Source organism: Panthera leo, chromosome A1 (assembly GCF_018350215.1).
Source record: "Panthera leo isolate Ple1 chromosome A1, P.leo_Ple1_pat1.1, whole genome shotgun sequence".
Taxonomy (NCBI): Eukaryota; Metazoa; Chordata; class Mammalia; order Carnivora; family Felidae; genus Panthera; species Panthera leo.
Genome location: NC_056679.1, coordinates 188,413,272 through 188,438,028, shown reverse-complemented (window position 1 = coordinate 188,438,028; position 24,757 = coordinate 188,413,272). Strand labels below are relative to the sequence as shown.

Below are 24,757 nucleotides of genomic sequence, written 5' to 3'. Positions count from 1 at the left end.
AAGCTCTCAATACAGAATATCCGAGACTGATCCCCAAATTCTACTGCATAGTAAATCCAAGACCCAAATGTCTGAATTAAGGAGGACCTTTTATAGAACGAAATATGCCCACTTAATAACAACCCCACTGCTTATAAACATTTATTTCTGTGAGTTATATTTTAGCAAGTCATTGGCAAGCTGGGCCTGTAAGTGGACATAGAGGAAACAAATTCATGGAAAACCAGATCTAAAATATTACCCACAAAAGCTGTGGAAAGACACATACACATACACATACACACACACACACACACACACACACACACACACACACACACACACACACTCCCCAGCCCAACTTTGTGATTTCTAAAGTGTAAGTGCCACATGATAGGGTGATCACCATCACAAATACCACACACTACACTCCAGCACCACACACTAAATTAACATCTAAACAAAATGTGGAAACATTTATCTTGTTTAAAATCACTGAAGTCACTCACATTTGCTAAGCCACTCATTAGAAGCATGAAGTAAAAATGGAGCTTTCTCCCCTGGCATAAAAAGATTATTGTATTTCTATGATGTTTGGTTGAAGCCTAATTTATCTTTTTCCTAGATTTATTATCAGAGCTAATGAGTATATTCCAAGTCAGAGGAAGCTTAAAATTCTCTTAAAATCATAGTAATACCAAATTATCCTCAAAAATAAGTAAAGGAGCTGAACACAAAGATGACACTCCTAAGGCCAAATATTGAAGTTATTTCCTGTCATGTTCAATTACACATATTTTCCCCTCCATGAAAGATTTTTATATGTCCTCCTCGAAATGTTAACAGAACTGGGAAAGTAATATGCCAACACAATGTCTCAGCAAGTAATGTAAACTAAATGTGACTCAAGCTTAAAGATGTTTTACACAGTGAACACCTTAAAAAAAAATCCCTTCCAAAAATGGCAAAAAACAAAACAAAACAAAACAAAAACTCAACAAAGCTAACCAAAAACAGGACCACAATGATTTCATTAGATGACTTTCCCAGGCTTGGAAGCAGCAATCACTACTTACACAGTAATGTCCTGTACAAGTATAACGTTGCACAGCTCACCATTCATATTTGTGGGTTAGGAAACACAGTCTCATTCTACACCTTCCTGGAAACACTTTGATTTTTGTTTTATGAAGAAATCACACAAATCATCCGGAATATGGAAAATGTATGTTTTTAAAGTAATAGCTTGTCTGTTGAAGAATTAAGAAAAAGAAACAGAAAATGGGATCTTACCAAAAAAAAGAAGGCTATTCATATCTCCTTTTTAAAAAGGCAGGTAAACTCCCTTTTTAAAAAGGCAAATAAAAAATAAGAAATAAATGAGAAAATCATATGACCCAATTTTAAATTCAGTATGATAGATAATTTAAGGCTGAAAGTTTCTACACCTTTCTTCCGCTTCGAAAGAAAAAAAATAAATCACCATTAATCTCCTTTCTTTGTCCAATCCAATGGAAAAAAAAAAATTCTACCATCTGCTAAAACCAATCTCAAGAAAAATTTTCTGGCTGTCCATACATTAGGATGGTAACCCCTGAAAATGTTATAGGGCAAAGCTAGAGCCTAAAATCATAAGTAAACTCAGCCAAAACTGAGATACCCAGGAGGAGAACGCACCTCTTACATAAGCATTGGCACATGTTTTAAATATAGCTGGTCCTCCCCACTCCCACACTATTGCTAGCTAACTTTGTATGTACCTGGTTTCCACATAAACTACTAGCAATTCTGTGGCTTCTCATCTCCAAAGTGGCAAAGATACAGAATCCACTCTGAATAACAGGACCATCTTTCAACTCTTAAGGAGCCAGACAGAGGGAATAAAAACTGCTCTCTCTGCCATTGGGCGCTCAGCCTGGGTCACGACTGCAGCACCGACAGCTCATCCTTTGGGCATGATTCAAGATTCAGTAGAAGAGCACAGTCCGCATTTTAAAAAATAAAAAGGCACACAATCCTCTCCTTTCCTTTCAAACTAGTTTCCTGTTTACTGCAGACAGCGATGCAAAGCCATCCATTAATCTTTGATGCCTTCTCACTGCAAAGCCCCCTTCCTCTCTCCCCGCACCTCCTCCCCCGCCCTCCACGCCTGCTGATCTCAGCCGCGTTTGAACTATAGTAACCCCAACCCAGCTCGCTGCAAAGCAGGCAGCGCAGCAGCAGGGCCGCTGCCGCCGCGGGGCTAGGGGATTACGTTCGCAAAAACTCTGCCAGTAAAGAGGCCCGTGCCAGGGAGCTCCCCTCTTGTCTGGCCAAGGGTGCTGGCTCCGCCGCGCCACGCACCGAAAAGCTTCCAAAGAAAGACACGGGCCAAGTTCATCATCCCCGAGCAGAAAGGGGACTCATTCCTAAAGGGAAGGCAAGGGTCCTGGGTGGGAAAAGCAAAACAGGAGTGGGGTGGAGAAGGGATGGCAGCCGAGAGAGGACGCGATGGGGACAAAAAGGAAGGGATAGAGAACGCTCTCACAGTGAAAAAGGACAGATGGGATGCAGAGCAAATGGGCCCCCATTCGAAGAATGGCTTGGCAGGCCTTTCCGCACCCCCAAACAACCTCAAACCGCATGAAAGAAGGAAAGAGGAGGCTGAGTTTGGGGCTGCGTAGACCAAAGGATAAGTCAAAAGGAAAGAGGGAGGGAAGCTTAGAAGCAAAGCGGACAAAGACGCAAAAGAGGGAAAGTTGGAAGTGGGAACTAGAGAAAAGGGGCTGGAAAGGAGCACCTAGGAAGGGGCAGCTCAGGAAGCTGCTTAGAAAAGACCTCGAAAGGGGGTCCTAGGGAAGCGATGGGGCAGAGCTCAGAGAGAGAGAGCATCTTAGGAATGCCAGGGGAGGTAAGGGATGTCTCCGGGAGGGTGGGCAATTAAGGAGGCGGCGCTCAAGGGCCTGGAGCTGGCGGAGGGGACTCTGTACGGGGAAGGGGGGTGGGAAGGGAGGGCAGAGAGTCGGAGAGAACTGGTGGGGGGCCAACAGGTCTGCAAGAGGGGCAGCTGGTTAGGAGGGAGGGGACGCCAGGGGAGAAGAGGGGATGTGGACGCCGCCGAGACTGGGAAGAAGGTGGGAGATGAACCGAGGAAGGGGCGGGGGAGGGGGGAGAGGAAGAAGCCGGCAAAAGAGTGGGGGAGGGGAGAAGGAAGGATGTGGGAAGCGAAGGGGGCGGGGGAGCCTGGATGAGAAGAGGCCAGCTAGGGCGGACGGCTCGGTCACCTCGGGCAGTGGCCTCTCTCCCTGCAGGGCGGCGGCGCCGCCGGCGGGCAGGCGAGCTCCGCAACTCCCCGGCTCTCTCGCCCGCCCTCCCGTTCTTCTCGGGCGGCGGCGGCGGGGGCCGGGACGGCGCGGCTCACAGCGGCGGCTCCTCCGCGCCGGGCCTTGGTTGCAGCGTCTTGGGAGGCGGCGGCAGCGGCGGCGGCAGCGACCCGACCCGTGCGGTCACCATCGTCCGCGGCGGCAGGCGCTCGCGGGCCGAGCCCCTCAGCAGCCGACGGCGGCCATGGCCTACTGCGCTCGCTCCTCCCGCCCCCGGCGCTCTGCGGCGGCCGCGGTCCGCTCTAGCTCTCTGCGCCTGCGCGCGCCGCGCCCCGCCCCCGCCCCCGCGCGCGCGCGCGCGCGCGCGCTCTTGCGCTCACTCACAATCGCACGGGCCGGGTGGTTCCCGCGCCGCCCCCAGTACGTGGGCGGGAGACGCAGTCCTCCCGGGGCCCACGCAGCCGGGCCCAAGCGTCTGTGGAGACGCTTACCACCCCGACGCTTGCACGCACACTGTGACACGCGCCATTCTGACACACGTGCGCTCTCACACTCCTCAAATACCAGAAGCCGCGAACGCTCACACCCACACTCACCTGCTGCGACCACGTGGGAGAATTGGAGGGGCTGATCTTCACCCGGTGCAACCGCAGTAGCAATGATGCCTGAATTTTTTTTAACTCCCTCACTGACTGGACTAGACTGTCAACTCCATGGCGTCAGGGACCAAGTCTGTGATGGCTCAGCAGTGCCTAGCATAGAATAGGCGCTCCATAAGCCTCTGTTGAATAAGTGACTGGATGCCTGAATAAGTGAATTGAAAACGTTCACTATCTTTAATTTTAAACTTCCACCCCTTAAAGAATTTGTTCAAAGAATTTTATTGTAATACGAAATTGAATAGTATTTGTGTGTTGCTTTTGGTCGAAGGTTCAAAATAGAGGTAAGTGGACACACCCCCCTCCCAAGGTGCCCCACTGACCAGCATCCCTACCTTAATTTAAATGGCAATATACCTTTTAGGGCTGGAACTGTTCCCCACTTACCCACAATACAAAGCCTGAAGCATGTCTCACGTGCACAGAACAAATCAAGGATGCTGCTAGTGTTTTTTGCTTTGGCAAGACACCTTATTCCCCAGTTTTTCTAGGACTTCACCGACTCTCTACAAATCCCTCACCCCCTGACACCCCTTCTCCAGGAAACAAAAAATCCTACACTATTCCTTGCTGTGTCTTTGGTCGGTAACTGGAGAGCCCGTAGCTACTAGAAACCAGTCTGGCCTTTGATGTTGGTAGTGCCTATATACACAAAGACACACACCCAGGAGTGGGTAAAATGTTGCAACTATCCTGGATCATCCTGAAATTGTGAAACCTCAACTTCGGCCTGTTACAAGAGAAATTAATGTATTTCAATGTAGATCTCTGTGTTGGGGGCCTTCCTTGGAAATTCAACTCTCTGGTCTCTGTGCTTTAAACATAAATCTCCAATACCTCACAACCTTTGTATCTTGCTAAAATTGAAAAGAAAGCTTTCCTGGAGGCATCTGACATTCAAATTCTGAGTAACTTCCCTTCCACTAGTTTGATAGCTCTATAGAAATGAAGTTTTAAAAATTTCTGGGAAGTATGTTCATAACTCTCTGTAGACAGCTTTCATCCTGCTGCCTTAGACTAGAATAATCAGGCATGCTACATCCTAGAAAGGCCGTTTTATGAGTCTCTTTATACAGCCTGGTAAGTAAGAAATTAAATTACAGAGGCCGCATGACTAATGACTAGAACAGAAAACTGCCCAAGATAGCAAAGCCTTATACCTTGGTTTCCATCACCGCATTTTAACAACTTTACTACTGACTTCAGGCAAGAAAACATAAGGCCAGAAACAGATTGCAAAGAAGTCAAAATCTATATAACCTTAAATTCTTACTGGATTTATTTATTCTTTTAGGGTAAACTGCAGAATATTGAAAATATTCCTTTAATATTGTTACCGGATTTGTGTGTTTTGTTTAAATGGAGGAAAAGCTTACCTCAGCACTCACATTTCCTTTTTTAAAGGAAAAAAAAAATGGCTTCAAAGTTCTATAACCCTCACTAATAAGTACTCTGGACTTGTAAAAGCAGGACAAAGTCACGTCTTTTTCACCTTTGAGTTTTACAGCAGCTGCCTATAAATGCTAAGTTCAAAACAAGTGAAGAAAATTACTCTGGTAATGAAAGGGTTACTGCTATTATATTGCTGCTAATCCAGTTTTAGGAAAGCTCCACATTACCAGATGCAGGTAACTGAATCAAACTAAAAAGAAAAAAGAAAAAAAAAAAAAAAGAGGGAAAAAGACTGGGGGTGGGGCAGTAGAGAAGACTACTCAAAAGCAGTTACAGTGTAGAAAGCACTTTCTAGAGGCACCCAAAAAAGCAAAGGTTAGGAGCAAAACTTACTATAAGTACCTGAAACCAAGCTTAAGCAAATGTCCAAATACCACAAACCTGGCCATAAAAGGAATTAGCTTCAGGGGTAGAAGGAAAGAACTGGAATGTTTATGACTATGGAATGGGAGACCATTCAGGATTCCAAAGGTCATCTTCCTATTCACTAAATGTATGCAACTTTAAGGAGGAAGTCAGCGTAAAGTTTGGAAGAGTGCATGTTTGTTACAGCTCTAGCCATTCCAAAAGACTCGTCCCTGAATGCCTTATAAAACCAGCTATTGCTAATAAATCCCATAGAAATTGTCCTCTGTTGCAAATCTGCAGATAGCTGATGGCCAGTTCACTACGCCTTCTAGATCCAGAGATAAGATCTCACATAACAGACTTCACGTAATGGGGCCCAAATCCAAAAAACTCAGAGAGCCAACTCTGGAGATATGAAGGTGAATTCTCATGTATGCATTTTATTCACTTACTTTATTCCTATGGGCACTTTGAGGTTTTCTCCATCTAATTCCAAAATAATTAACTTTTTGAATAGAAGAGTCTAAATGACATATAAAATCTCTTTCGACCTGACTACCCTTACGGTTTGATTTTTAAAGCCGATTCTAAGAGGAAAACTAAAGTTTTCTTAGGCAACATGGTTCAGTAAAGGGGAAATAAACTTTTTTTGAGATATAATTGAGATCTAATTCACATATGATACAATACACTTTTAAAGTGTGCAATTCCATGGTTTTTAGTAGATTCACAGAGTTGTGCGACCATCACAATCAATTTTAGAACATTTTCATCACCACCTCTCTTCCAAAAACAAAACAAAACAACAACAAAAAACCTGCTGTATCCCTTAGCAGTCATTCTCTTTGCCTCCCCCGCTTAGGCAACTACTAATCCTTCTCTCCCTTACAGATTTAGCTATTCTAGACATTTCATATAGGTTATGTCATACAAAATGTGATCTTTTGTGTCTGCCTTCTTTCCCTTAGCAACAAAGTGCATCCATGTTGTAGCATGTATAGTTATTTCATTTCCTTTTATTGCCAAATAACATTCCATTGTATAGCTATATCACATTTTGTCTATCCATTCACTAGTTGATAGATATATGAGTGGTTTCCACTTTTTTTGGCTCTTATGAATAGTACTGCTATCAACATTCGCATATAAGTCTTTGTGTGGACACATATTTTCATTTGTCTTGGGTATATAGTTAGGAGTAGAATTGAATCACCCGGTCACGTGGTAACTGTGTTTAACTTTCTGAGCAACTGCCACTATTTTCTAAAGTGGCTGCTCCATTTTACATCCCCACCAGCAGTGTACAAGGACAGATTTAGTGTTAGATTCAGATACCCCCTACTTGTTAGATATGGGACTCTGTGCCACGTGTTCATAATTTACAAACACCTCCATTTGTCATCTGTAAAACAAGGATTAATGACAGTATCTATTTCACAGGATTATAATAAAAAATAAATAAAACTATGTATATTAATGTTCCTGGTACAAAGTAAGCCCTCAGTATATATGTTGTTAGTAGTTCCCTCTGTCTTTGGTATCCGGTTGGCAACATTTATTCTGTAATAAAGTCAGACAGAGATAAATTTATAACTGCCTATTAACAATAAGAAATGCATATACATGGTTGGTGCTGAATATATATTTTTCATGGATGATTGGAAAAGCAATAGAACTTACACTGTTTTAATAACAAAATAAATTTATCTTCTTCTACCTCCTATAGACCTAAGGTCTACAGGAGGCTACAGGAGGGAAAAAATATAGAAACAAGTCCTGTTTTATTTGGTTTGGATTTTTCAGATTTTCCCCCAAAACATTTTTTATTTTCCCAACTTTTTTTATCTTGTAGAGCTTCAAATATACAGAATTGTTAAAAAAATTGCAATCATCACTCATATGCTCATCTATATTCAGCAATTGTTAACGTTTTGAGTATTTGCTTCATATGTATGTGTTGTTTGTTAAGCTATTTGAGAGTAAATTGCAGACATCAACACATTGCACCCCTTAATACTGCAGGCTGCCTCTTCTAAAAATAACAGCTTTCTCCAATATTACCAAATGACCTTGCCACACCTAAGAAAATAAATGATAATTCCCTAATCTTTTACTATCCGGCTGATGTTCCAATTTTCACATTTCTCCCCAAAATATCTTTCACAGGTAACATTTTTCCTAACCAAGATCCACTCAAGTTTCACCCATTGCCTTAGTTTTATGTATTACAAACCAGTTTTGCTTTTAATCCATCTGAGTACTTGTGGACTGTTTGGAATCTCTAACATCAGCAGGAGGGAAAAATGTATTGTTGCTATCATTTTCAGATTTAAGCTCTGCTGGTGTACCTCTATTTTACCCAGCCACTTTCTCTGTTTAATTCTGATTAAGACAGAGATGGCTAGTAATGCAAAATTGTGTGTTGCTTTTCAAGCATGATGATATTAGCTAAATAGAATGGGTACTGATTGTCATAGACATTTGTTAGTTACCTTCCCAATATCTATTATTCTCCTTTTTCTCTTTTTAATATCATCTTGAACATTCTAGCCATGCAGTCTGTTGTGGATTAATCACTTTACCGTATCTCCCTTAGTGATTAGTCCAGGGAAGGACTCATGACCCAAGTCAATCAGGACAAGACTCAACACCAGAGCTTTTGACCAGAGCTTTCTCTTTCCTGCTAGATCTAAAAAAGGAATCCCATAATTTCAAGGACTACGGGCAGTCATCTCGGATCCAAAAGGTAAGAGCCAGCCTGAAAATGTCTCAAAGCAGGTCAAAGAACCTGCAACACAAAAAGAAACCAGGACCTGGTCACAGTGTATGAGTCCTGTTCTAAGCCTCATGTGAAGCCAGCATGTCCACCTTCTATTCTTCATATCAGCCAATACATTACTTTTGCTTAGCTACTGTGGGGTGAGTTTTCTATTATTTGCAGTTAAAAGAGTCCTAAGGCATTCAATCCTTTTAATCTGTAGTGTAATATGCTGTTATAAACAGAAGGAAGTAACTTAAAAAAATAATAAATAGAAACACAATTGTACAACTTAACAAATTATAAAACAAAGCTATTTAATCACTCTCCAGAAATAGAAGCTTGCTAATACCCCAGAAAATCCCCACATACTCTTTCCCATCACAACTATCTCACCACAAAGGTAACCATTTTTCTGACTTTAATATAGTCACTTCCTTTTCTTTGTTTAACCACCCAAGCGTGAATCTCTAAATACTGTAGTTTAGTTTTGCCTGTACTTGAATTTTATATACATGGATGCCTATAGTATGTATTCTTTGGTGACCAGATTTTTCTGCTTAACGTTGTGTTTGAGATTCAATTATATTCTTGTGTGAAACTGCGGTTCAGCCATTTTCATTGCGGTATAGAATGCTATCACATGCATAGAATATTTGTTTATTCATTCTGCTATATATGAGCATTTGGGTTCATGAACACCCAAATTCCAGTTTGGGGTTGCTACAAATTATGCTATCAACATTTTTGCTCTTGTCTCCCAGTGCACATGGGCACACATTTCTTTAGAAAAGAATTGCTGGGCCATAGTCTGGAAGTATTCAACTTAGAGGTGTTTGTACCAATTTACACTCCCAGCAGCAATCCCTCAGAGTTCCCATTGCTCTGCATTCTAGCTTACAATTGACGTTGTCAGTCTTTCAAATTTTAACCACTCTAGTGAGTTTGTAACTTGCATTTCCCCAACTGCTTATGAGGTTGAGTACCTTTTCACGTATTTCCTGGCCTTTGGACTTCCTCTTTTGTGAGTTGTTCAAGTCTCTTACCCAATTTTCTCCTGGGTTGTTTATCTTTTGCTTTTTGTTTTATAATCCTTTATATTCTGAATGTAAGCCCCTTGTCAATTATATACACTGCAAAAATCTCCTCTTGTTCCATAGCTTCCTTTTCATTCTCTAAATGGTATTTTTTAATGAACATAAATTCTTAATTTAAATTCTATTAAATGCTTCTTTTAAGCCTGTTCCCCCCCTGCTCCACAGTGTCATCCATTGTAAGTCAGGTGTGTATATTTGAGTAAGTTTGTTTCTGAACTTACTATTCCATTCCACTGGTTTGTTTACCTTGATGTGGATACCAAACTGTTTCAATTACTCTAGCTAAATAAGAAGTCTTGATAGGTTGTTGAGCAAGTCCTCTCCCCTGAATTTCTTTCTTTTGTTTTGTTTTCTTTTCTTCAAGAGAATCTTGGCTCTTTGTATTTCTTTATCAATTTTGGAATCAAATTTGGAATTTTGGCTTGTCAAGTTTCCTAAGATCTAGTTCAGATTTTTAGTTTTTCACATGGAGGTCTTGCATTACCTTTTATTACATTAATTCCTAGATATTTTATGTTTTTGATGCTACTACTAATGGTAATTTACATTTTATATTAGTCTTTGAATATGAAAGAGTAAATCTCAAGAGTCCCTGTCCCTGGGAACTTTCAGTCTCTTGGGTTTGGAGACAGACCCATAAATGGCTTTAATATAAAGCTAAATAAATTGGTTATGATAAGGTAGGCAAAGTTTACCATGGAAATACAAATGGGATGGATTAGCGCATTCTGTGGGGTCACAGGGTGGAAGGAAGGAAAAGGCATTCTAATTGTTGAAAAATAGATAAGGAGTCACCTGGTGAGTAAAGACTTGAGGCAAAGAGGGGAAGAGCACACATTTTACATACACATTTCAGGATGTTAACATGGGACACATCCTGCCTCAGGGATTTGCCAAAACAATACAATGGGATGTCAGCACGGGTGTGAAGTAAATTCTCCCTGGGCATAGTTTACAAAAGGAATGTGAGCAAACTAGTTCCAAGGCTCCTGGACCCATTTATCCAGATAATGGTGTAAAAGCGTGAGCAGAGAGGGGATTTGAGAGAAGTTTCTCTGGAGAGAGCTGTTGCTGTCAGTACCAAGCAAAGGAAGCATCATGGGGGACACTACCTCCTTCTGCTCAGGTCTGATGGTAGAGAGATCTTCTGTGAGACCATTCACAGAAGTTGAAATATGTTCTCTGCAAAAGACTGAGAGAGTAAAAGACAGTGTGGCTGTCTTGGGACGGACGAGCATTATCAGAGTTTATCAAAGGAAGCAAAAGGTGTGTGGGTGTTTCCCAAGGAGCAGATGTGCACCACATGGCCCCAGTTGTCTGGAGTCCTGTACAATAGGACTAAATAGAAGGACAGAGGAGACTGATAGTAAGAAGTTGGAGATAAGAATCCAATTCCTAGGGTCACATGTGATCACCTAGAATAGGGATGCATCCACCCAGGTCATTGAAGAATTAAGAATCTTCTAGGGGTACTGGGTGGCTCAGTCAGTGAAGATTCTGAATCAATTTCAGCTCAGTCATGATCTGGCAGTTCATGGGATCGAGCCCCCACATAGGACTGTGTGCTGAGGGCGCATAGACTGCTTGAGACTCTCTCTCTCAAATAAACAAACATTTAAAAAAAATGAATTTTGGGGCACCTAGATGGCTCAGTCGGTTAAGCATCTGACTTCAGCCCATGACTTCGAGCCCTGCGTTGGGCTCTGGGCTGACAACTCAGAACCTGGAGCCTACTTTAGATTCTGTGTCTCCCTCTCTCTCTGTTCCTCCCCCACTTGCACTGTGTCTGCTCACTCTCTCTCTCTCTCTAAAATAAATAAAGATTAAAAAAAATTTTTTTTACATAAAAAAAAATTTAAAAAAAGAAGAATCTTCAAACAACCCATGGAGAGCCACCAGCTTGCCTTAGTTGGTCAGTTATAAAAAGCCAGCTAGCTTCTCCTAGTTGATAGACCAGTAGCAGTCCGGTGCTGATCGTTCAGATTCTACAAAGTAACCAGCAACCAATGAGGAAGCAGCCTAAGTACTCTTGCAACCAGGTCCCCCTTCTAAGTCACTGTGTGGACTAGCATCCTGGGGCTATTAGCAAATCACTTTTTGTTGTATTATCCCTGTATCTTTTCAATCAACTGCTATTAAAAAAAAAAAAAAAAGTGCACTAGGTACTAAAAGAGAAAGCTTCAAGTGTAGCCATCTGCTAGACCCAGAGAAGTTGAAGACCCCCAACAAGTATGAACTTCCCCATCCCTGACCTGTCCCACTTAGAGCGGTTTCCACCCAGGTAGGGTCTGATGCAGTTGCTGGTACACTGGAAGGAAGGCAGTGGGGACAGAGCAGAAGTCCACCACTTCACATATGGAGAGATCTTTCACTGAAGGGAGATTGAAGCATTTAATCAATCTTCTGACTGGACACATTCTAATTACCGAATCAAGACTGTGATTTGTAACTTAGAGTGAGTAGGAATGCCCATCCATTAAGAAGTCTTGGGATCTGCCCAAGTTTGCCTTGGAGGGCAGGGCAAATAAATAAAATAAAATAAATTTTCTGGATAAAAATGTTGATGGCTAGTGGGTAACAAAATCAGATACCCCCAGAGTGTAAAGTACATGCAAGAAATGAAAAGCAGTATAATTATGATTTGATCTCAGATTTCCAGAGGGAATGTAGGGAGAGATGAAGTAAACTGGGCTCTATTCAGGAGCTGAGGAAAGACTTTTCCATGGCATGCTAAGGAGTCTGGACTTTAACAGGAAATGAAGCAATACTGAGTAGTTAGCACAGGACAGTAATAGTTACTGGGCATTTACTATGTTCTAGGCTCTATGCTAGGTAGTTTAAATGAATTATCACATTGTGCTCTGCGTCCTGTCGGTCTAGCCATATACCAGAAGAGGTAATGAGTTTGTTCATAGAGACACGTCTCTGAGTCCAGAACCCAAACTTCAGTTAAATCTAAGCCTTGTTCTTTTATTTTTTTTTTTTAATATTCAATTTTGAGAGACAGAGAGAGCAAGCACGCGCATGAATGGGGGAGGGGCAGAGAGAGAGGGAGACACAGAATCTGAAGCAGGCTTCAGGCTCCGAGCTGTTAGCACAGAGCCTGACTCAGAGCTCAAACTCAAGAACGGTGAGATCATGACCTGAGCTGAAGTTGGATGTTTAACCGACTGAGCCACTCAGGCACCCCCCCTAAGCTTTACTCTTGTTTTTTTTTCCCCCCCTAAGCTTTACCCCTGACTACCTGTGTGACACTGGGCAAATCACTTGACCTCTCTATACCTCTGTTCCTTCATTTTTTAGGATGGAGATAATTGTCCTATCCACCTCATAGAGTTTTTGTGCCCCCATTTTTTGTGACTTCAACAACATAGATAATCCATGTGGGATTTTTTTCCTTTTTCTTTTTTTTAAATTGTGGTGAAATTCACGTAACATCAAATTAGCCACATGTTGTTGTTGTTTTTTTAAATTTATTTATTATTTTGATAATAATAAATTATTATTATTAATAATAATAGAGACAGCATAAGTAGGGGAGGGGCAGAGAAAGGGAGACAGAGAGAATTCCAAGCAGGCCCGACATGGGGCTCGAACCCACAAAATGTGAGATCATGACCTGAGCCAAAACCAAGAGTCAGATACTAAACCAACTGAGCCACCCAGGAGCCCCCCAAATTAGGCATTTTAAAGTGAATGATTGAGTGGCATTTAGTATATTCACAATATTGGGCAAACACCACCTCTACCTAGTTCTAAACCATTTTCTTTGCCCCCAAAGGGAACCCTCTGCCTGTCAAGCAATTGTTTCTCCTAATCCCCTTCCTAATCTCCTCATTTAACATTCTCGTGTAAATGATCTTTTTCTCCCACCCATTTGTTATCATAGTTAATTCTCAAACTGTTGATTAACATCAACTTCCAGAATTTCAATTCTGAGCATCTTTCTCTGTGATCACTCCTACAAATATTGATTCTTTTTAAAAATATATTCGTGTGTTCTTCTTAGCATCAAGCTTCCAATCCACTGACCCTACCAACTCTTCACATACCTTTCTTATGTCCTACCTCTTTCTTTACCCAGCATAGATTCTACAGTCTACCATTTAAATATCTCATTTATAAATGTTAACTTTCCTTCCCACCATCTGCTCAGCACCTGCACTTGAGCAGCTGAGATTGCTGGACAAACCACACAAGCGACCATGAATCTCAAAGCTTAGCCTTCAGTGCTGCTACACAGAACCATTGCATTGTTCTAGTGAGGTTGTTCTCGACTCCCCAGAGTGGCTCACTCTGCTTTCTTCTCAAACTTCCAATACCACCTACTCTCTCTCCTCCATTCACTTTCAGCTGAGTGAGTAGCTGAGAAGATGGATGCAACCGATCAAGTTCCTCAACTTTCTTCCATGATCTACCAGCTTCGTGGTGATATTCTTGGTCTTCACTCCCCTCAGGTGGGAGAAGTTTCCCTGCTTCTGTCAAAGGTCATGTCCTCCACTAGAGATCTGGATCACAGCCTCTCTTGCTGTTCAAGGACTTAGAACCTATAATAATTCCCCTTCCCCCTCCCCCCCATACCATCAACTTCTCTTCCTTCTCTCATGGATAACTACCACTAGCATACAAACATGCTTAGGATGGCAGTCTTTAAAAAATCCCTCCCTTCATGCCTTGCAACCATTACCCCCCATATCCCTGCGAAGATTTTCTGAGAAGTTGTCTATAGCGCTATCTCAATTTCCTCACTCTCCTTTTGCCCCTCAACCCACTCCACTTACAAGTCCACCCCAAATACCCCTTGAAACCATTCCCAGTGAGATCATCAAAGACTTCCTCATTGTCAGGTCCAACAGTCCCTTGCCAGTCCTCATCTTATTCTACTACTACTACCAGTAGCATTTCAAAGAATCTGTCATTTCCTTCTTTCCAAAAACATTTCCATTTCTTGATTTCTGTACTGGATCCCTAGGGCCGCTGTGAGAAAGTTCCACAATTGGGAAGCTAAAAACGACAGAAATTTTTTTTTCTTTCAGTTCTGGAGGCTAGGAGTTCAAAATCAAGGTATCAGCAGGGCCGTGTTCCCTCTGAAGGCTCTAAGGAAGAACCATGCCTTGCCTCTTCCAGCTTCTGGCAGCTCCCAGAAATCCTTGGCACTCCTTGTCTTACAGATGATGCATCACTCCAATCTCTGCCTCCATCATCACATGGGCTTCTTATAAGATTATCAGTTATTCAATTCTGGGCTCATCAGTATCCAGTATGACCTTATCTGAACTTAACCAACTGCATGTGCAGAAACCATATTTCCAAATATGGTCACATTCTGAGATTCCAGATGGACATGAATTCTGGGCGGACAGGATTCAACTCAGTATAACTCCTGTGACTGCACACTGCTGGTTTCCTCCTTCCTCCTGGCAGCTCCCCCTCACTCTCCTTCTGGGGCTACTTTGCTTCCCCTAATTCAACTCTAAATGTTGCAGTGACCCATGGCTTGGCCCCGGGCCCCTTGCCTTCTTCTTCTGTTTTTAAATGTTTCTCTCTCTCTCTCTCTATATATATATATCACGAGATCATGACGTGAATCTGGGTACTCCCTGCCCCTTGCCTTCTTTAAATACACTCTCTCGGGGCACCTGGGAGGCTCAGTGGGTTAAGTGTCCGACTTCTGCTCAGATCATGATCTCCCGGTCTGTGGGTTCGAGCCCCCCCACAGGCTCTGCGCTGACAGCTCAGAACCTGGAGCCTGCTTTGGATTCTGTGTCTCCCTCTCTCTCTCTCCCTTCCCTGCTTGTGCTCTCTCTCTCTCTCAAAAAAAAAAAAAAAACGTTAAAAAAATTAAATATACTCTCTCCTGAGGGTATATCATCTAATCCCATGGTTTTAAAATTCCACTGATGACTCCCAAATTTATGTTCTAGCCCTCACCTGTACCCATATTGATAATCATAGTTAAAACTTATTGGATGCTTCCTATCTGCCAGACTCTATTGTAAATTCTTTCTGTGTATTAATTTAATCCTTACAACAAATTTATGGGGTACTATTTTTATCCCCAATGTATGGATGAAGAAACTGAAGCACAAGGAGGTTAAGTAAATTGTTCAAGCCCACATAGAGAGAAGGAGCCAGGATTTGAAACTGTGTAAGATGGGTCCAGAGCCTCCTCTCTTGACCACTACATGCTCTGGCTTTCCACTGGGCTCCAGGCTCATACTCTCAAGGTCAAACTTGACATCTGCACTTACAAGAATTAAATAGAATGCTTGACTCCCACTCCCCACCCCATCTCCATTCCCACCTTAATCTTTTTGTCCTTGCTTCTACATCTTAGTATTTGGTACCATCAACACCCAGTTGCTCAAATTAAAAAAAAAAAAAATCTAATAATCAAATTTGATTTTGTTCTTTCCACATCCACCCCAGCCTCCATTCCCACCCCCAACAAATCCAAGGAAGCCTATTAGCTTTACCTCTAGAACATATCCCTGTTTGCTCCGTTTTCACTACCACCCTAGTTCATGCTAAGCTATCATCATCTCTAGAGTTAGTGCAATTACTTTCTTCCTGGTCTTTCTGCTTTCACTTTTGCAGTCGATGTATATAACCAACCCAACAGCCAAATGAGTCTTTTGAAACATAAATCAGGCCATGACATGCCCAAGTTTCAAAGCTTCTAAAATACCCCCTTACATTTACAGTAAAATCCCTACTCCTGCTCTTAGCCTACAGGTTCCTGCTTGATCTGGCATTGCCCGCCTCTCTACCCTTACTCCTACCACTCACTTTCTCGCTCAGGTAGCTCCAGTCATGATCTCACCCCTGCTTTTCCAGGAATGCTTTGTGCCTGCACCAGGTCCATGTACCTGTTCACCTTCATGCCAGAAATGCTGTTGGAAATGCTCTATTCTCACATCTTCTTCACATCAGACCAAACACTGCCTCCTCAAAAGTCCTTTCCTAAATCCTTACCTAATGTTCTGCCCCAATCATTTTCTTACACATCATCCTATATTTGTGTTTTAATAGCATTCACTACTATTTGGAGATACTTTAATTATGTAGTTGGTTATTGAAACAGAGACTTTCTCTGTCTTATTTATATTTATGTTTTCAATGCCCAAAATGATATGCAATACACAGTGACTGTTTAGTATTTTTCAAAGGAGGAATGAATGAAACTAAGTGAATAGACCAGCAAGGCCAATCACGGGAGGTTGTTTGGAGGTCAGTTTTACGGCCAGTTTTCAAAGGTCAGTTTGAAAGGAGAAAAGATGATTAGAGAAGAGAAAGAATATTTTTAGTAAGAAAACAAAATATTCAAAAAAGTGATAAAGTCTTGAATAAGTGACAAACAGAGGCAATAACTATACCACTTCAGGTGACATGGAAAGTCGGTCAATACAGAAATAAAATTAGCTTCTTAAAGCAAGGAGTTATCATCATTTGGTTAAACATATTGAATGTCATCCTAAGGGGTTTAAATTTATTTACGCCTTCAACAAATATTTATTCAGTTTCTACTATGTGCCAGGTACTATTCTAGGTACTTTTTAATATAAAAATAAACCAAAGAGACATGATCTCTGCCCTCATGGTGTTTATAATCAAGTGGAAGGCTGACATCAAATATTAATATTCCATAAACATTTGGAATTGCCAAACAAACTGCCAAAGTGTGTGTGCTGGGTTAGTATTTTGGTAACATTAATCAATGTGATTTTGTCCCTAGTACTGTTTCCCTTTGGCCCTTACCCGTCCATTCATCTCACTATTCTGTATGTAATGACTCAGAAAAGGTATGATACAGTGAAATCCAATACATAAGTAACAGGAATCTTGCTCTAGCTTTGGAGATCAAGAGTCACAGGCTCCACTGACTGAGCCATCCAGGGACCCCTGTATTCATTTTGACCTAAATGTGAGAATTGATGACAGTAAACTACAAAGCATTGTTATGAAAATAAAAAAAATATAAAAATAATATTTTTAATAAATAGTCTTTGTCTAGAAGAAAAACAAGACTAATTGAGAGGACTTAATTTAGATTAGGGGTTCAAGAAAGGCCTCTCTGAGAAAGTGTCTTGTGAGCAGAGACTTCAGAAAATGAGATTACCAAGGGAAGAACAAGGAGAGGAGAGTTCCCGGTGGGGCCCTGGAAAGGGCTGGATGTGCTAGAACAGAACAGATGGAGCTGGATTGAGAGGAGGCTCAGGTCAGATCAGATAGACCCTCGGAGGCCATGTTACACCATCTGTTACACAAGTATAAATATTATACAAATCCCAAGTGTTGTGAAAAAACCACCAAGGATTTTAAGCAGAGGGCAGAGGTGTTAGGTATGGCTGATTATACAGCCTGGGCACTATATAACTCCATGAAACACTGCAGGCATAGTCCCTGGTGTGGCACATTGCCTCCCTGCGGGTGACATAATCAAATTAAGATTTTAAAAATATCAGTCTGTGTGCTGTGTGGAGAATTCTAGGGCCAGAGTGGAAGCAGGGAGATCACTTAAATGGCTATTGCAGTCTTCAATCAAGTAGCCTAGCATAGTACTTGTGATAGAGAAGAGTGAACAGACCATATTTGTGGTTTCCACAGTTAGCATTAGAGGTCCAGGTAGATTCCTGAATTTGGGAGTAGTCTACTTAATGGTGCTTGAGAAACATTAATCTTTTAGCCAGTGGTGTGCTGGAGCAGACGTGTAGCAGCTCTGCACTGGCTCATGAAAGCTGAGTGTGTACATCTCTCTCTAATTCTTTATTCAGTGACATCAAATTGATAGCTTGAAATCTGCCTTGGTGGGAGTATTTACACCAAGGAAATTGGCAAGTGCTACAAACAGAGCTTCTGTACCCAAAGAGCTGGTTGTGATACATGTACAAGTACACCACTGCTTCCAGCTTTTTAAAAATATTTCAACACTAAAGAATCACTACATAAGATATGGTAAGTGATGGAACATTCATAAGGCTGCTGCAGTTAAAATAAATGGGATGGTTATAAGAGACATTGGGAGAAAAAAAAATCTGTAAGACTTGATGGTTTATTAAAGGCAGTGATGGGAAGAGAGGAGCAGATTATATTTTCTCCCCTGGAAAAAAAAGTCATTTCCAGACGCATCTCTTTGGAGAAGACTGCAAAGAGAACATTTCACAATTGAGTTTCCCATCATGTGTATTTTAAAATGGCCCTACTTCAGCTGTCAAGAATTTCAAGTGCCTCTTAAAATTCCACCTTATTGTAGCTCAGAATTCTGAATTCTATCGCCATTTATTGGTGTAGTTAAATGAATGGAATAATAATTGAATCCCAAACTCTCAGTCACTGAGCATAACTGTCTTACTACAACAAAAGATCTGTAGAGATCTAGAGAAGAACATTCTTTAAAACTCAAAAATGTCTTTCGATCTGTGAATGGTGCAGAATCAAGGCAGCCTGTGTGGAGACTAGTCAGGCCTTAAGTAAATATGTGGAAAGTTCATATGAGGGTTTCTAAAGGGCATCAGGAAAGGAAGTGAAATAAGATACTAAAAGATTACTAAATAAACATTTTTTTTTCATGAAAATAAGTGTTCTGTAGAATTTATAACTTACATCCTAAGAATAATACTAAACACCCTTTACTATCAGCATGTACATCTAATAGTTCAGAAATACTAAATGTGTTAAACCTTAATCAATATAGGTGAAATATAAAATAATGATTTCATTTTTTCACTCTTTCAGTAAACCTCTGTTGAAGGCATACTAAGAGACAAATATTTCCCTAGATCTTGGAGATATAAAAATGAATAGGACTACCTTGGGTTTGTGCATAATAACTGAGGAAGATGGAGTCATGAACAGATTAGAGTACAATGTGGACAATGCAGAGGTTCAGTATTTAGAAGACATTATGGAAGCCCAAGAAGGGACACATAACTCAGAGTTGAGTGAGCAGAGGCAGCTTCCTGGGGGAAGTGACACTAAGCTGAATCTTAAAGAGTAGGGGGAAGCCGGATGATGTATGTGTATGGAATGGGGGAATTTCAGGCAGAGGGGAGAGCATGATAAAAAACACAGAAGTGAGAAACAGCAAAGCGTTCTTTAGATCCTTACTTGAAAGGCAGAAGGGAAATAAGGAGAGGAGGCTGGAGACCTACAGTTCTCAGTGGCACACCAAAGAGAAGGCAACTGGAACGGTCCACCCTGGGTGTAGACAAAGACAGGGGGCATTGTCTGTGGAGTATTTGAAAACAATAATAAGAATGATTACATTGCCAACAATTCTAAACAATGATAAAATGATCCCTTCTGTCAAGTGGCCATGCTCCTGAATAGACCACTATATGTTTTTCCTCAAGATGTGGAGCAAGGAAGTGACATGATCAAGTTCCTGAGCTGTGCAGACAGAGAGATGCCAGCTGCAGTTATATCTAAATGAGAGATCCTTTCTTTGTATCCCCTTAGAATTTGAGGTAAGTTTTTATTGACTTATGGGAGATCATGAAGACAGATACAGCAACTGGGCATTGATTTTGGACTGGAACTGTACATTCAGGAGTCAACACAGAAGTGGTAGTTAATTCTCTGGGAGTGGAAGAGAACCTGGGAAGAGACAAGTAGGCCATAGATGGAATACTGGGTAGCTGACTACTTCATGGACAGAAGACAGAACAAAAGTCTAAGAAATAGAGAGTGAAGGGATGCTCAGAAGCCTAAGAAATCTAGATAGCACAAAACTGTGGCAAGACTTCCCAAGGCCAAGGGGGAGAGAGAGAATTGGAGATAATGCAAAAGAGATAAATATCAGTAGGTGTCCATGAGGAAGAAATCGGAAGAAATCATGGTACCTGCTGGGAGGTAGCTAGGGGGTTGACGATGTAATGGCTGAAACCCTAGCAAGAATTGAGAGTGACAGACTCATCTGGTAGTTTAAGTGCATTTATGGGCCCATAACCCAGTCCCATATTAAGCTCTGAAGGTGACAAGACCCCAGAGTTTACCCACAACCCAGTGTGGTTCAGGGAAACCCTGTGTGGTTCAGGGAATAAAATAGACCCAGTGAGGGTCCTTCTTGCCTCAAAAAAAGCATGGCCCTAGCAAAGAGACTCATCAAACCAGAAAAGACAGGAACATGGGTGGACAAAAGACCAAAGACCTTATGGGAAGATGCACATCTCAAAAGATGCTGTCATTCTAAGAGCTGAGGCCCAGATGGCTTCTCCATGTGACTCACATTAACTAAGCCTATGTTTATCCTCTACCTCCACTTAAATGTTACCTCAGAAAACTTGCATTGTCTGAGGCTCATCTTCTCCCCCTGATAGAATAATTACCCATCCCCAAATAAAAGTTAAGTTCAAAGATAGAAAAATAGTTATATTTCTTGCATATTTCAGTTTGTGAATTGCAGTCTATATGTTTATTACAGAAAACCATAACCTATAAATCCTAGACTCAATTGGGTCTTTTCTCTATATGCACACTGCATTTAAAAAAGTATGGTGTAGTGGCACCTGGGTGGCTCAGTCAGTTAAGTGTCCAACTTGTGATTTTGGCTCAGGTCATGATCTCACAGTTCATGAGATCAACCCCACATAGGGCTCTGCACTGACAGCACGGAGTCTGCTTGGGATTCTCTCTCTCTCTCTCTCTCTCTCTCTCTCTCTCAAAATAAATAAATATATTTTTTAAAAAGTACAGTCTAAATAGGTAAGAATTATTTAAAAATGAAATGAAATTCTGAGCTTTAACTTGCATTGCTCAACAATCTTTACAGAAAATAAATTTCATTTATTTTTTAGTAAGTATTTTATTGTTGTTATTCTTCTAGAAAATTTTTTTTAAAATTAAGCTTCTAGGGCCAATGCAGGGCTTGAACTCACAATGAACCCAAGATAAACAGTCACATGCTGCACCAACTGAACCAGCCAGGAGCCCCCACAGGGTCTCATTTTTAACCCCCAGGAACACTTTTCCTGTGTTCTTTTTCTCTCTTCCACATTTCTCTGCAACCAAGATTACACTGGATTCTCTCATTCATAACTATACCTCCCCAAAACTTTTCCTCCTACAGGTCACACTGATAATTTTGCTTTCTAAATTCCTAATTTTTCTGTTCTAGATCTTCAATCAGCTTGACTTCCCTTTCCTTCTTCCTCTCCCCCTCCTATTCTTTATTTCGTCCTGCTTTCCAAGATAGGGAGGGATTGTGAATCTACCCAGGCAAAGAGAAGAGGCTAGCGGGGGAAGAAAACTAGAAACACTGGTTAATTTTTAAGCCACAGCTCTTAAGAGAAGATGGATAAACAAAAGGATAAAAATGTGAATTACCTGAAATTCTATTGTAAATATGTTGATATATTTTCAGACTTTTTCCTATGCATTTATAATACACAGAAGTTTAAGCTGCAAAAAAAACACACATCATAATAACTCATATAGCCCCTTTTAAGTAACAACTATATTGTGAAAGTCCTTTTCTTTCAAGCTTTATACATACACCCTCACTGTTAAAAGCTATATGGCATTCCACTGTTTGAATATACCATAAATGATGCACTCTGTGTCCCACTGTTAAGACACTTAGGTTATTTCTGATTATGCTATTATGAACACTATAGTTGTCCTTCGTTCACTTGTGCAATTATTTTCATAGGATTATTAGTAGGTGTGATAATTCTGGTCAGAGTACACATATTTATCATTAGCTTTCTAGGCTGCCGGAACAAAGTGTCTGCTGGAACAAGCCAGGAGGCTTAAACAATAGAATTTTATTGTCACAGTTCTGGAGCCTAGAAAGTAAAGATCAAACTGTTAGAAGGTTGATTTCTTCTGTGGGCAGTGAGAATCTGTTCCATGCCACTCTCCTGGCTCTTGGTGGTTTGCTGGCCATCATTGGCCATCCTTGTGTTCTGCTACATTACCCTGATCTCTGTCTTTATCTTCACATGGCATTCTCCCTGTTTGCCTATAGTGTCCAAAATTTCCCTTTTTATAAGGACACCAGTCATATTGTATTAGGGGGTCACCCTACTCCAGTATGACTTTTACAATAACCTGATTTCTAAATAAAATGATATTCTTGGGGCACCTGGGTGGCTCAGTTGGTTAAGCATCCGACCTCAGCTCAGGTCATGATCTTGTGGTTCAGGAGTTCGAGCCCCATGTCAGGCTCTGTGGGGACAGCTCAGAGCCTGGAGCCTGCTTCGGATTCTGTGTCTCCCTCTCTTTCTGCCCCTCCCCCACTAGTGCGCCCCCCCCCCCTTTCAAAAATAAACATTAAAAAAAATTTTTTAATGACATTCTTAAGTATTAAATGTTAGGACTCCAACAAATGATTTTCAGGGAGACACAATTCAACCCATAACATTATCTTTAAGACTTTTAATATATGTTGCCAAAGTTTTAGAGTGCATCTTTGAGAGATGTAAATGAGGTAGCATTGACAGGATTTGGTATGATTGATTATAACTGGGGAAGGGATCATAAGAAAGGAGTAGCACTGGGTGATTTCTAAATATGGCCCATGGGCAATTGAATATAATATAGTACAAATATACTGGGAAAGGGAGTTTGGTAGTTAAGTTTCAGACATACGGAATCTGAGGCATTATAAAAAAGGCAAGTGGAAATGTCTAATCAGTACCTATATATGTGGGTCTGGCGTTTAGGAAAGACACAATTTGTGAATCATCACTACTTAAGTGGAAGTTGAGAGTCATGGGGATGGACGAAATCACCCACTAAGGTCACCCAGTGACATGAGCTAAAAGAGGATCAAGGACAGAATCTTAGGGACCCAAATACTTAAAGGGTATTTGGAGGGTGAGAAACTTACAAATGTGACTGGAAAGGTTTCAAGGTTTCAAGGATGAGGACATAAACTAATACTTGGAAGGATGAGTAAGACTTCAAGGCAGACAAGGAAGAATTCCAAGCTGAGGGGATGGTTTAAACAAAGAGCCAAAGAATGGGAATATACATAGCATAGCCTGGAAATATCCAATAACTTGACATGGCCGAGGCAAAACAAGAGAGAAAGGAGTGGTAGAAATGAGAGAAGGAAGGTACATTAGGGCCAGATGTGAGAGGTGTCTTATGCCTGTCACTGGTCTGTTAGTGCTCAAATCCATTCCCTGACCTTCCCTGCTTACCTCTATATCACAGGATGCTGACCTTGGTAGCCCACATTTCTCAGGATGTCTTGCCCACTGGCTTCTGGTTAGGTTTGGCCAATAGAGGCACAGACGGTAGACTAGAGGGCAGCATCTCAGGAAGTGACTGCATCTACTCCATAGTCCAGTTCTTGCTGGTCACACTCTACCATGGCTCCAGCCCTGGCTGCACAGTACATCCAGTGGTGCTGGAGGCTCCTCCTCTAACTTCCGGGTCCTGCCACATACCCTGGTTCCTGGGCTCCAATCATACTATAGCTCTTCCTTTTGTCTTCTTTCCTAGAGATGGCAGCAGTTCCCTGCAGTTGTCGATTTCCGAGATGCCTCACCTTATTTTCAGCTCTGCCAAAGCTCTAAAACTAGTTCTCCACATTAAATTCCTTCTGTTATTTCCAGATTTTTTATTGTTGTTGCTGCTCTTACGTTATAATTAACTTGTTCATATGATTCCTGGTGCGTCTGTCCAATAGTCTCTTTCTAACACCTTGGAGTAAAATTGCTAGATTGCTATCTTCAGACTTGTTTTACACAAGAGAAAAACAAGCCCATGTAAAAATGGATTCCTAGCTAATGCCACAATCAAAATTTAATTTCCATGGATCAAATATAAATAGTAAAAATTGTGAAGCTTCAAAATAAAATACAGAATATCTGATCTGTGCTAGGGAAAAATTTCTTATAGAAGATACAAAAAGAGCAATCCATAAAGCAAAAGGTAAAACATTAAACATACTCAGAATTAAGAACTTCTGTTCAACAAGACATGATAAAGAGAATGAAAATGAAAAGCATAACTGGAAGAAAATAGTCACAACACATATAATGCACAAAATATTAGTATCCAGAATCTATAACTCCTACTAACCACTAAGAAAAAGACAAACAACCATACAGAAAATAAGCAAAAAGATTCTTGACAGAAACAGAAATCCAAATGCCCAGAAATGGAAAAAAAAAAAAAAAAAGCTTAATCTCATCAGTAGTCAGGGAAGTG

At 41.2% G+C, this 24,757-nt stretch overlaps 1 protein-coding gene and 1 long non-coding RNA gene across 4 annotated transcripts in view; one reads left to right on the top strand and one right to left on the bottom strand.

The window, feature by feature from the left end:
* Positions 1 to 3,571, bottom strand: part of RNF145 (ring finger protein 145) — a 58,944-nt gene extending 55,373 nt beyond the window's left edge. Inside the window, exon 1 of one of the 2 annotated variants that reach the window (XM_042948070.1) lies at positions 3,243 to 3,571. Coding sequence is in view for 1 of the 2 variants with exons in the window: in XM_042948065.1 (XP_042803999.1) it covers positions 1,056 to 1,102 (47 nt within the window). In the remaining variant the exon portion in view is untranslated. Of the gene's footprint in view, positions 1 to 1,055; positions 1,199 to 3,242 lie in introns of those variants that run through there. The other variant, XM_042948065.1, reaches the window with a different exon arrangement.
* Positions 3,572 to 3,685: 114 nt separating this feature from the next.
* On the top strand, positions 3,686 to 24,132 carry LOC122225264. 2 transcript variants are annotated; one of them, XR_006205183.1, is made up of 5 exons: positions 3,686 to 4,224; positions 8,428 to 8,486; positions 18,370 to 18,550; positions 19,948 to 20,061; positions 24,047 to 24,132. It is a non-coding gene; the product is annotated as an uncharacterized LOC122225264 (long non-coding RNA). The 2 variants fall into 2 exon arrangements; XR_006205182.1 differs by having other exon boundaries at positions 8,337 to 8,486.
* Positions 24,133 to 24,757: the final 625 nt, after the last annotated feature.